The 13,734-nt window shown below is 33.0% G+C and overlaps 2 protein-coding genes across 8 annotated transcripts in view; both read right to left on the bottom strand.

Moving 5' to 3' along the window:
* Positions 1–145: 145 nt before the first annotated feature.
* LOC122530191 (39S ribosomal protein L12, mitochondrial) lies at positions 146–1,200 on the bottom strand. Its single transcript, XM_043656939.1, has 4 exons — positions 1,040–1,200; positions 626–869; positions 419–547; positions 146–341 (listed from the first exon to the last, which is right to left on the bottom strand). Exons 1-4 carry the CDS (start codon positions 1,108–1,110, stop codon positions 225–227), a joined length of 561 nt encoding a protein of 186 aa, XP_043512874.1. The 5' UTR covers positions 1,111–1,200; the 3' UTR covers positions 146–224.
* Positions 1,201–3,118: 1,918 nt separating this feature from the next.
* The window catches only part of LOC122530189 (cytohesin-1), a 77,736-nt gene continuing 67,120 nt past the window's right edge, over positions 3,119–13,734 (bottom strand). For 4 of the 7 annotated variants that reach the window (XM_043656934.1, XM_043656936.1, XM_043656938.1 and 1 more), the window contains 4 exons: positions 9,122–9,233; positions 7,316–7,546; positions 6,512–6,581; positions 3,119–5,674 (listed from right to left, as the gene is read on the bottom strand). In XM_043656934.1, coding sequence (XP_043512869.1) covers positions 5,587–5,674; positions 6,512–6,581; positions 7,316–7,546; positions 9,122–9,233 — 501 coding nt within the window. In that variant the 3' untranslated portion in view covers positions 3,119–5,586. The remainder of the gene's footprint in view (positions 5,675–6,511; positions 6,582–7,315; positions 7,547–9,121; positions 9,234–13,734) is intronic. The other 3 variants (XM_043656935.1, XM_043656933.1, XM_043656937.1) reach the window with 2 other exon arrangements.

The raw sequence follows: 13,734 nt of genomic DNA, 5'->3' as shown, positions 1-13,734 counted from the left end.
TTATTTCATAATTGCTCGTACAATTTCAAATGTTTTTTACGTAACAGTGTGTCAATTTTAACAATATACTTATCTTTGTTCCTAACAGTACGCTCGAGTCGATAAAATTAAAAACGAGTTGATAAAATAAGTTTAAGTGAAGAAATTATTTTATTTTCATTTGCTTTATTAAAAAATTCTATTAAACCTAAATAAAGATATATATATATATTTACATAGGAATATTAAACAATTTCAACTGTACCACCAACTTTCGTGATGGCTTCCTTTAACTTTTCAGCCTCGTCTTTTGCAATATCAGCTTTGACTACACCCGGTGTACTTTCAACAAACTTTTTGGCCTATATAGTAAAAAATGCGATTAAACGATTAAATGGATTCGATTAAACAAATTACAGAATAAGCCAAAAGAAATTACCTGCACGAGATTACAATCCGGTAATATACTCTTTAACTCTTTTATCAAAGCAATTTTTTGTTTCTCATCAAAACCTGTTAGTTTGACAGTGAATGCAGTCTGTACCACTTGAGACTCTTCTTCTTCCACCTGTAAAACAAAAATAATTTTATGTATAATTTTTTCTTAACTTTATAATGTTGTTACAATAAGAGCCAGCATACATACTTCTGCGTTTGGTGCATTAGCAATAAAACCACCCATAGGCATTATGGGAGCATCTGGCAAATTTAGTTTCTTTTTAAGTAAATCACTCAATTGTGCCACTTCTATAAGATTTAAATTAACAATTTGATTAGCAATCATCTCAATTTTCGAACTGACTGCTGGGTGGTTCTCGGTTGAAACAGATTCTGATACAGAAACTGTGCTAGCCGTAGCAGCAGCTGTAACTTCTGTTTGTTGAATAATGCTAAAACATACAAGATTAAAAATAAAATGAGGAAAGTGTGAACGTTCATTTTTCTATGACTAAAAAGACTACATTATAAATATTCATTATATGTATATAATTTGAAGGTACATAAAAGAAATAAGGTTATGCACGTTTCACTAAATGCATATTTACGAGTTAAGTGATACCATTTGTGAAATTGACGAATCTGATGGATGCTCCTCTGATAGGTAGATCGTAACGTATTCATTATATTCATTTTACAGGTTTATTGTTAAATTAAAATTCCATTCACGAAGAAACACCAATCAATGGGAATAAAATTGTGAAGAACAACAAACACGAAGAGATAAATGTTTTACCGCGACATCTAGGGTTATTTCAAAGACTCTATAATGTTTATGAAAATAATCAATTTTACATGAATAGTTTATAAATATCAATTATTAAAATTAGTGTAAGACTTGCGACGTTAATGATATAAATCAATTATAATATATATTGTAAATGAACTTACAATATTATTATATTCATTATTTTATCTAATCGTAAAATCATCTATAAAAATTCCACGTGTTACGTTACGTACAAAAAAGTTCATAAATTAATTCAGTATAATGTAAATCAGGTATGTGTCAGTCCATCATATCGATCTTCTATAATAGTATCATCATTGACTAATTAGGATAGACGAGATAACTAATGCTTTTTCGTGTTCCATGCCTGAGGTACATATGTATATGAATAGACTTACAAACGAGGTATTTTCATATATGTACTTTATCTGTGCCTTTATTAAAACAAAAATACAGATACTGACGTCTATTAGAGACAGCTAAGTTATCGACTGGTAGATTGTAGTTATGTCTTTTTTTTCATCATGTAGGGGGTCACACCAATTTTATAGTGACTATGTTGATAATTATTCTCAATCATAGTACTACAAATTTAAATAATAACTCCGTTTTTAATTTATGTAAAAATATTATAATTGCAACAAAATATATAATTACTAATGATGAATGATAATAATAAATATCAAATAACGAATATCAAACAACGAAAATCAAATAACGAATGAAGAATTTCTACTATGGTTACAGTATATACAAGTATGTGTAAAGATTTCCATAGTGATAATTAAATTACTAACAATTTTTAAATATTCTATTGTCGGCAATACGTATCTCAATGGAACGATTTAATGAACATAGATGGCGTTGATCTAAATTCTTCGAAGTAGAGGTCGCTACAGACAAGGAGCGCAATACTATATTACTAGGATAGAGATAATGATTAGTTCCACGGCGCTAGCATTTTACTGCCCACAAACAATGGAATAAATTTTTATTTGCAAAAATACTAATTAAAGAAATCAACATGTGAATTTCTATAATTGCATCTTCCTTAATACACCTCAATCTTTCTCTTTTTGTATATTTTGTATTATATTTGAACTTCGAAAGATATTACACATTCATAATGTACGTTACGGTAGTACATCTTTTTAGGGGATATCGGAAAGTAACATAAAAGAAAGTACAAAATAAGATTTCTCATTAAATTTACTTACATTATGAGAAAATTATTTACAGGGACTTTTTACGAAATGGAAATATTTATTAATTACGTTTAAATTAATACACATATAAGATCGTAAATACAGTACACAGATCATTATGAATCCATAACAATTACCGAGTGAAAATAATATACAACAAAATGTACAATTCTCCATTGTAAAATACAGATTTTTTTTCTTCTTTATACAATTTCTAGACTGAATAAATTACTTTACTAGTACGTAAGTTTCATTATTTACGATTGTTTTTTACTATTTCACGAACACAAAATATACGTTTTCCCTTTTCTCTTTCGAATTTTATCAACTGCTACAATTCGAATACTTTACGTTAAATTAAAAACTTTGTATATCTTCTGATTTGCAAATGTTATCTCACATTTCTTACGAACAAATTTCATAAACTTCATTCGAATTGCCAGCATCGTTGAATCTTATAATTCTACAACAGCACCACTGGTATGTCGTTTTAAGTTTACTTGCTGTAGTAGTAAAAATAATCAATTAATCATTCCCCAAAATAAAGTACAAATTATATTACATTAGCCAATAAACAATTCTTCACGAAAACATGATATGAAGAATGTGAACATGTTAACGAAACTCTAAAATGACTTTTACACAACTCGCTATCAATGCACGACCAGTTCGTTTTTTTGTTTTTTTTTTATTTTTTAATATATATATATATATATTTATATATGTATATAACTATTATTTCCGTAGCACTGCTTAAAGAAACATGTTCATCGATGTTATTGAATAAATATTACAGACAAATAATGATCAACGCGGTACCCCTCCCTCGAATTGTTTGTAATTGCAGGCAGTTGAAAGAAAGGAAGTGGAGAGAAGAAAAAGAAAGAGAGAGAAAATAATCTGTACAAAGACGATTCAAGGACGGGTTGGTAGCCACGAATCAATTATCTGTCAATAGTCCAATAGAAATAGTGCGCTTCCTTGAAAACTACGATCGGGTACAAATCACTGTTTCCCGGGGGAACAGTTATACATCCTACCATGAGTAGCGTGACGTTAAAAAACTTACATCCTATTAGTCTTGGCCCTATATAATTATTTCTGCGTTTCATTATTTAGTAAATCGTAATAAGGCTTTTTCGATGTCTGACTCTCTCGTGTCTAGCAGAAAAAAAAAAAAAAAGAAAAGGAAAAGAACATAATTAATCCTGGAGTTCCGTTACACACTCCTTGCATATGACGGATTAATTGTTACGACTAGCTTGAACAAGATCTCAAAGGCACCCACATCATTGCCTTTTACTTTTTCTGTCTTCTTGCCTTTCGTCTATGTATTGATACGATTATGGTTTTAAGCTCGCTAGATAATCGCTAAACTGGAAGGATCTATGTTTAGAAAACTGTGACACGAAGACGGATCAGTACGGGTTCTTAAACTAGAGCCGGGGAAATAATGAACGAGTGTATTTAAATCCTGCTTCGGATGCTGCTTCGTTACAAAGAAACAAGTTTGAGAATTTGATAAATAGAAAGAGCTTAATTAGCTAGTAATTGATATACTTTGCAATATAAAAAAAAATGTAACGTTTGTCGAAATGATCATTATCAAAAATGGATATGGAAGATCTGTTTCAAAAACTTTGATTAAATCTGATTAAATTTTTCAAAACCGAAAAAGCAGGATAAGCCTACTTAAAGATGAACTTTATTAGTATGTTTTTTTTTAAATCTAGAATAACCTAAACGAATAAATAACTCTCAATGTATATTAAAAAAAAAAAAAATCCTGTGGATTTCGTAGACAACGTAAATTATGCTCATATTTCAGTTTTTGTCACGAGACTGAATACTGTAAGGATGCAGGCTCTTAATTGGATCTCATCAAGTTACTATTTAACTTTCGTGTACTATTATAATTATTTTATACACACACATACATATATATATATGCACAAAGCTACAACACACCTCGTGCATAATATATATATATTTATGTATTTAGATACTTATATTTATATATATAAATAATCATATATATAAATATAATTCGTACGAAAACATGAAAATAATTCAAACGAAGGAAAAACGAAAATTATTCTAGCCTACAGTCACATAATTGGCTAACGTGCCATACTTACAAACTGTACGACAATGTACAGTTTAAGATGATTTCTGGCATATTGAGGAAACTAGCTTTTTCTTTTAACTAGTCTTATCTAAATACGTTTCATTCTTCTTTCAAATAAATACACAACTATCACATTAATGCACGCATCTCATCTTGCTAATTCATTCTCGCCTCTAACGTCCGTGTCTAGTCGTTTATAAAGTCTTTGTTCCGTTACACTTTCTAATTATCTTCGGTTAAAGCGTTAGAACCTTCGGCTTTTCTTCTTTCTTACAAAAGAACGCGGAACTATGATATTACACCGCGCGAAGGTTCCGGTATAAAATAAATATTTTACGCACATTTCGGTTGACTCGAAATAAAACATCGAGCCTCGATAATTCTCTACAGCTGCCGGAAAATAAGAAAGATTTCACTCTTTCCAAAAATTGTCTCTTCTCTGTTCTCTGGACGAATCTATCTTTCCATCGGTCGTTGAGCTATTACACGCGTCCATACTTTTCTAACTTATTCGAAGCTGTCCCAAATCTTCGTTCGCCTACCTCTTTGCAAAGCTTTACGAAAAGGAATAAAAAAAAAAAAAAAAACTTGTCTTTTCGTGATTCCAATTCGAATCAATATCACTGTACTGTTCTTAAAATTGTTACAACTTCAAACGTCTCTCAGGCTCAGGATTCTATCGTCGAAATTCATTTAAAACAATACGTATCTAGGCCCCTAAAAATGCAGCGTAAGCCTTTATACAAAACATAATGCCAAACGATTTTCAATCAGTAGCATCGTTTTCTGTTCCTTTCATCTTCTACTCCTCTCGTTTCTTCGCGGGTCTTCTGGCTTGATCAACGATGCCACGTTCCATCAAGCGTTCATCAACAGGTGAAGCGAACATCTATGTATTTCCTTGTTAAATCCACCACGTGTAATTGGATGGCCCTTCATCCAGATTCGTTTGATTGTATTCCACGATCCTGATAGGGACGCAGGTCCGTGAATAGACAGTTTTGTGTCTTGCCAGGCTTCTCTCGAAGCTGTGTCCGTGGTAAAGTTTAACTCTTTGAATGTACGTTTGTCTTTTGCGCCTTCTTTTTCCTCGCCGCAAGCATGTCGTAGAAGGGATTGTGCGATATGCTTTGCCTGGAATTAAAACATTGAAATTGTAATTGGAATTACGTTGAAAAACTTCCTTTTAACTTGCTATTATTACTAACTTATTACTTTAACTTGCTATTATTACTAACTTATTACTTTAACTTGCTATTATTACTAACTTATTACTTTAACTTGCTATTCTTACTAACTTATTACTTTCTTATATTATAATATATTGCAATATAACTATACTATATTATAATCTATAAACTATATAGCCATACTGTATCAAATTGCAATTGGAATTATATTGAAAAGAAACAGCTTTCTTTTAATTTGCTATTCTACTTCCTTATATTATAATACATTGTAATATAGCTATTATATGTATTATAATATAGCTCCTTTTATTTGATTATTCTACAAACTTGTATGAAATACTATTTTTCAAAAAAAAAAACTTATATTTTTTATATGTAAAACTTGCCACGTTTGCAAACGTAATGATATTGCGAAATGGATCCTAAATACGCATTCAAATTAAAAGAATACTTTTCTAACTTATTACATTCTTCATTAAACTAATTATAATACCTTTCTATTATATATATATAATTTTTTTGGAAAAATAGTATTTCATACAAGTTTGTAGAATAATCAAATAAAAGGAGCTATATTATATATAATAACTAAACTCTACTAACAAAAAAAGAAGAGGTTCGTATAAAAATCAACGATCGTTAAAAGCGCAAAATAAGCTGAAAACCGCCCACAATTTTTCACTAAAAGATTCGCGGGAGCGTTAAACAAGCAGGGCTCGCAATCCCAGTGAGAACTGAAAGCCTTTTTTTTCAATTATTCACAGACCGAATAACAACTTACCGCACACATTTGATCCATTCTTCTTTCTCTTCGTCCGTGGCAGCGGACATTCTGTACACGGTATGTTTGCCTGCAACGAGCAACGAACAACAGTTACAACGCCGGCGTAATTACCACGTGCTATAAAAAAAAAAAAAAAAAAAAGAAAAGAAGGGCTGCGTTAAATGGCAGTGAAACACGCGCAGGATTCGATCGTCTCGCGTGAGAAAGACACGGTTCACCCGGCCGGTACTTGAAATTCTTTATCCTCGGGTGCACTATTAATTCTCTCTGTTTCTTTCGGGCTTTAATCTAACGAACGCCCGGCGTACCTAGTTCTTTTCGCAAGTTACAATTTTTTGCTCGTACGGTAAAATTAGACGACACGTGAGAACAGGCAGCGTAATGCCTTTGATATGCAATTAAAATACAAAACAATGTGTCTCTGTTCGCTAAGCTGGTTCTGTTCGCACAAGCCTCAGCGCGTAGGATGGCGATTCTTAAACAAAGTTACGTCAACCTACCATTTCGTTTATAATACATTTCGTATCCTACCTAATTCACGCATGTTACATGGAAAAGAATTTCCAGAATTTGCTGAACCATTTCTTTTTTTTTTTTTCCTTCTTCTTCTTCCATTTTTCTTCCTCCAAGGATCTTACGACTTTTTTTTTTTTCTTTTTAACAATCTTCAATTGTTAAGAATCTTCAAACATTTAGCAGCAGCGTTTATTTCGTGCGGATTAAAATCAGATGGTGCGGGCAGGCGACGGGCGCATCGATCAATTAACGTTTTCATCATCGGACGACGCCCGGCTTTAGTACCTTCGACAACTTTTCCCTCGCTGTCCGTCTTGCACGCCTTGATGAACTCGGAGCCGGCGGCGTACAGCTCGAAGCAATGCGGCTTATGTCGATCCTGCACCTCTCTGACCTGAATGTTCTCCAGCGGGATGATGCCGCGTGGCTCCTTGTCGGTCGTGTACTCGAAGTAATAGAGACAGTTGTCGTTCAATATGAACCACCGTCTCTTCCAGCTCTTGTAACGTCCGCCTGAAACAACCACCCCGGCCGAATTTAAAAGCTAACGATCGATGAACAACCACAAACTGCGTTATTTACCTGCTGTCTCCGTTCAGGGCAGCAGAAAGACAAAGCGACACGATGTAAGAAAATACTTCATACTTCGACGGGTTTTCGTTCGTTTACGTTGTCGTCGGGGGGATGTTTCTGGACCAGCGGTTCCCAAACTTTCCCTCGCGTTCGTAATTTGTTTTTTGCGACAGAGAGTTTCTCTTCGATTTGTATAAATTCGCCAAAGTAGTGGTGAGAATGTTCATCCAGTCGCGTTCAATCATCATCGTGGCCAGTCCAGCCAAGTTTGGGAAACGCTGTTCCAGGATGTTCTCACTCGTCCCTGTAACCCTTTATAGCGACAACTTATCGTCTCATCTGGTTTCGATTGTACACGGACTCTTTTCGTGAAATCTTCGATCGTTTGTTTATGCTTGTTATGCTGCTAACGATCGATTTCTCGATGCATCGAGCAAGTACGTTTTATCTGTCCCTCGACTATACCCGCATGTCGCGGAACTGATCCGGATCTCACTTTACGCGCCATGGGTGGCGCGTGCTTGTGGATCACAACTCTAGATCGGGCTGATCGATGCAAATTTGAGGGATTCAGATTGATATGAAAGAGCAACGAATAAGATCACTGAATAAGATCAGATCAACTGATAAAATCACGGAAGTACCTCATCGGGTCGAACGAATCGGCTCATTAAGTTTCACCTATGATTACTTTGTGAGAAAATTTTTACGACATCGATCAATACAGGTGGTTATTATATCATATACTTTTACTGTGTTAAGAAGCTACAAGCTCTACTCTATACGTAAACCAAAAAGCAGACAAGGCTACTTGACACTTTGTAGGTAAACTGTTCTCTAGGCTTGAGAAAAAAAAAAAAAAGAAGAAAAATCCTGAGATCACACTCTGTCGCGTCGAATAAAATTTTTTCCAATAAGAATAGAAATCCTTTTCCCTTGAAAAAAAAAAAAAAAAGGTCAAAGTTGAAATTCAATTTACCTACAGAGGGTCAACGAAAAGAAACAAAATTACTTCCACTATTCACAGCCTCTTTTACCATTCCTTTTAAGTTAAGAATCATTTTTCGTCAGATCAAAAATTACTATTCATTACTATTTACACAAATCTCCGTTCAAAATATTCTTTTCTACTTCTTTTCTACTCGGAAGAGAGACAGAGAGAGAAAGAGAGAGAGAGAGAGAGAAAAAAAAGGACTTTCTCCCGGTTGCAAAGAAGGATCGATGAAAAGTTTGTTAAAAAATATATATATATATACGCCGCTGTAAAGGGTTAACATCCTCATGCACTCGTGACATCCCCCGGATGAAAAGGGGACCGGCATGCAGGCCAGGAATACGTTCGCAACATTGTTCGATCAACGGTGGCTCGAGCAGCATTCTTTCGGCCTTTCTCTCAGCACCACGCAAAAGGAGGCTTCTTTTCTCATTTCATATCATACCAAGGGGTCAAGAGGAGAAGAGAAACGTCGGGAAGGGCCGCGGTCGAATTGCACGTTACACAGTCGACAAAAGAATTACCTTGCTTCCAGAGCCAGCCTTCCTTGTCGGGGTTGAAGAATGTGTGCATCAGATCATTCCCGTCGTCTTCCGGTATCTTGAACGGCTCTGTCTTTATACTTTCGTATAAACTCTGCAAGAATAATGCATCTAAAATTACAGATATACAACAACTATCCAACATCATGTAACATAACAATGTAAATTAGTAATAGATGAATATAACTGTAATATAAATGTAATATGAATATTAATATAATATTATTGTGTTTATATAATAATGTATTTATATTTATATAATAAATTGTATAAATATATTACAATATTATTATGTTAATAATAAATTATGTTTATATAATATTATCATATTTATATAATTTATTATATATAAATATAAATATATTATTATTATATAATAATAATATAAATATAAATATAAATAAAATTATATTTATATATAATAAATTATATAAATATAATAATATTATAATATTACATTTATATAATTTCATTATATCCAAATATAAATATGTTATTATTATATAAAATATAATATTAATATTATAATATTATTACATTTACATAATTTATTATATATAAATAACAATATATTACTATCATATAAATATAATATTAATATTACAATTGTAATATAAATATAATATATATATATATATATAATATATATAATATAATATATATAATATAACATTTTTAAAATATACAATGTACGATTTTTACGAATGAGTTGTTGGATTGTTGCAAATTCGAGAAAAATTTCCATTTTTTTTGAGAAACTTTTCACGCTTTTCATTAATGAGTTTCACAGTTCACTTCTTCAAATCCCTAAAATATTCAATTTCTTAAAATAAAAAGAATCAGAATGAAAGACAATCGTCTTAAAATACTCGACGTTTCGCTCTGTCGAACGCGGAATTGTTGTTCCGAAACTCGGGTAATTCGGAATGTGGAAAATGAAACGCAATGAGGAAACGCTAGAGAAGGAAGTTTCGAGGTTCTTTCTCGTCTCACTGGAAATTCCAGTTTTCCCGAAATGGTTTCTCGCGACCGATCGATTCGGGAAAACAGAGTGAATACAACATTAGAAAGACCAGTGTAGTCAACTTTTCTGCGAGTAATCCATGCAATCCGCAGAGCAGAAGAAAGAGAATTTCCTAGAAAATCAACGCAAAGTCGATAAAAAATGAGAATAGCAATATTCTTCGTAAACCGACACCGTCAACAGCTTTTATTATCGTCTTACTCATCGATGATTACATCGAATCGCTGATCGTCGATTTCCTGCCGATTTCCCGGTAGATCCAATGCTGTGCAAAGTTGTGCATCATCGTCAATTTAGAGTACGTTTTCAACGCGACGATTAGACGAGGTGAAACGAGGTGAGAGGCAACTTGCACCACATTGCATAAATCTGTCATTAAGAAATCACCGCAACGGACTTCCCCCGTTAGCCGGTTAGGTTCATTCTAATCACCGCGATCCGCCGGCTGCCAGGCGACTTGTAAAGTCCGCCAATTGCTTTATATCCTGGACCCGTGGATCGCGGCGACACGCGTGCATCACGACACGACACGACACGACACGACACGACACGATGACGTGCGTCCGTTTGTTGCGCACGCTATTGTGTTATTTATCGTGTTTGTTAAGAGACCCACTTACTCGCCTCCTCGGCCGATCCCCGGCCCAGTTATCCAATGGAACTTTCTGCACGAGTTTGTCTGATATATTTTCAGTGCCAAGTGTTTACCGTCGTATTTATCTATCGCAAATGCTACTCGAGTTCGTTCGCCTCTCGATGATTTTCGGGAATTACACGAAATTGCAGCTTTGCGAAAGAATGCACGATAATCGGATCGTTCGGATAAACGAGTGTATTTAGTAAAAGAAATTCGTAAGCAGGTTTCTTATCCTCGCGATAATCAGCGCCGATTATCCACATGTTTGCACGAATAGTTAATTAAATAATTTCGAAAATATGAGAATACACGTGTTTCTTGATGAAATGCCAATCGGACAATTGGCGATGATGAGACGACCACTCCGATATTTAACCTCTTGCGCCAGTGACTGGTTCACGGACCATAACGAGTGACCAAACCGTATACGATAATTCGACTTCTTTCACGAAACCATCGAGTATATCACTGGATAGAAATGACCAAGAATGCCTGGGTTATTATTTCAATATATTGAACACTCGAACTGCCGACAGTATAATATAAAAGTATACTATACAGTATAATATAAAAGTATAATATTTATAGGAATAGAAATTCAAGAAAAAGTTAATAATTCAATATAAAGGATACAAGCTTCTATTAATGCAGTTTATTTTTAATAAAAGTCACTCGATTTTATTAAAAATACACCGCTGTAAATACGCGAAATTTCCATAGGAAAATTACAAATTAGTCATTTTGACTACTTTGGTAGTTTCTAGTGTTAAAGCTGAGATAGTATTCTAATTTTGGGTGAAATTATTCTCGCGTAATTCCAGCGAAAGAGGTTAAATTGTACTTTAGAAAGAGGCACGTTCATGTTAGAAAATTCATAAAAGTTTATTAATTGACATTGAATATGTGTAACAGCGATTTTTGTTGGATCCAGTCGAAGTTTTGTCGAAACGCTGGAATTGCAACAGCCCGTTCAATTTGAATAAAACGTCGCTCGCTTGCAAATATATTCAATTACGCAAGTAAATCAAATCTGATCGATTAAAATTTAAAAATCACCAGACCTAGGTACTCCAAGGAGACGGGAGAATCGATGGGTTTGGATTAGGTTTCTAAATGTGAAGCGAACGTTTGCCAAGAATTTGCCAGTAACTTCTGGTTAACACGTTAAAGGCGAGTTACGTCATTCGCCGCGAGAATGTTGATAAAAGCAGAACGTGTCAACAACTCGATTAACTCGCAAACAATGGAGCGAATTCAATTCAAGTCTCATTGCAATTTAGAAAAATGACAGATTGATTGAAATTTCATAGAACGTTACACCGTTGAATTACGTTAAATCGTGCGTCACCGATTTAATATCGTGATTCAACGTATCCTTCAATGTCTATACACGTAACAAAATTGTTGATCTAATCGCAAGGGGAAATAGTCTTTAGTCTTCAAAGGTTTGGCTAGTGGAAGAAGAAGAAGAAGAAGAAGAAGAATCACGATTTTATGCAGAAGCACGAACATTACATTAAAAATTGGAACGAGGCTAAATTTTGAAACTTCACCTTGAAACTTTTACTTTCTGACAGCAGTTCAGAATAAACAATTATGCCAGCGAGTAGCAAGGAAGAATGTAAAAAATCTCGTTCAAAAATCTAACTGATAATTATGTTGTAGAGGGAAAAGGGAAAGTTCTTTCCTTTCTGCGTACTACACGAAAAAAAAGAGGAAGAAAGGAAAAAGTGAAAGGGAAACTATCAGCTTATTTTTCTTTGAAAGTGCATTTTCTAACAAAATCCAGCTAGCTGTTTCAATATTTACATTTCTAGAATTTTGCTGGCTAATAGAATGACAAAAATTTTTATTTTTATTTTGAAAGTGGCTTGAGTCCCATTTTCAGAATAACGAGGTTACTCATACGAAGTCTATTATGTCAGGAATATTACGAAATCATAAAAAAGCGTCGGAAAAATAAAATTCACTCTAAATGAAATGATGAGTTGAAAACGAGTGGATTTCATTTCGACTAAACCTCTGGAGGACGCGATTTTTACAAGGTTAAAAAATACTAATGGAAAAAAGGGTGAATAATATGGTTAAAAAATATGTTGGATGCGATTTTTGAGAAGTGAACCATATAAAATGTTCTCTGAACCATCAATGAATGAGGATGCGCTATTCAAAACTGTGGATTCACTACCGCGTCGGGGGAGACCAAGAAACTTTAATAATATTAAATTTACACCATTGTACAAAAATGTAAGACCAATCGTAATACTAATATAAATATAGTAACGATAACTAACGATAATTGGGGAAAAAATGAATTATAAATTACGAAATATGTTAATAATAATTAATATAATATTAAATTAATATTAATATTATTAATATTGTTATAATTTATAATAATATTAAATATTATATTATATTAACATTATTATAATTTATAATAATATTAAATATAAAAATATTATTTGAATGTAAAACATTCCTTTAATCGTGAACAAAAGTTGGATATTTTTTAAATTTTGTAACACAAAATTGTATGTATATATATATATATATATATATATATATATTTTCTTTACTTTAATAAAGGAATTTCATTTTTTCAAGGGATTTATGCCTTTTTAAAAAATTAAGAAAGTTACTTCGTTAATTCTGAAAGTGGCTCAAGTTCATTCACAGCTATCGTTATTTTCTAAACAATGTTTGTCGTGCTAATTGTTAAATAATACACTCTTAGAAACACAAAAACAATATGCTACCATATTTTTAAATTCATTAAAGCGCAAACCGTTAAATATCTAGATTCAAAAATAAACGAAAAACTTGGGCGCACTTTCAAAATAAACGGCTCGTATCCATCGTTACTTTATTTATCACCGAGTGCATGAAAAAAAAAAAAAAAAAAAAAAAGAAAAAAAAAAATAAAAAAAAAAA

This window comes from Frieseomelitta varia, unplaced genomic scaffold (assembly GCF_011392965.1).
Source record: "Frieseomelitta varia isolate USP_RPSP 00005682 unplaced genomic scaffold, Fvar_1.2 scaffold_331, whole genome shotgun sequence".
In the NCBI taxonomy this organism is placed as follows: Eukaryota; Metazoa; Arthropoda; class Insecta; order Hymenoptera; family Apidae; genus Frieseomelitta; species Frieseomelitta varia.
The sequence above is the reverse complement of the archived record's forward strand: the minus strand, read 5'-3'. Positions and strand labels throughout refer to the sequence as shown.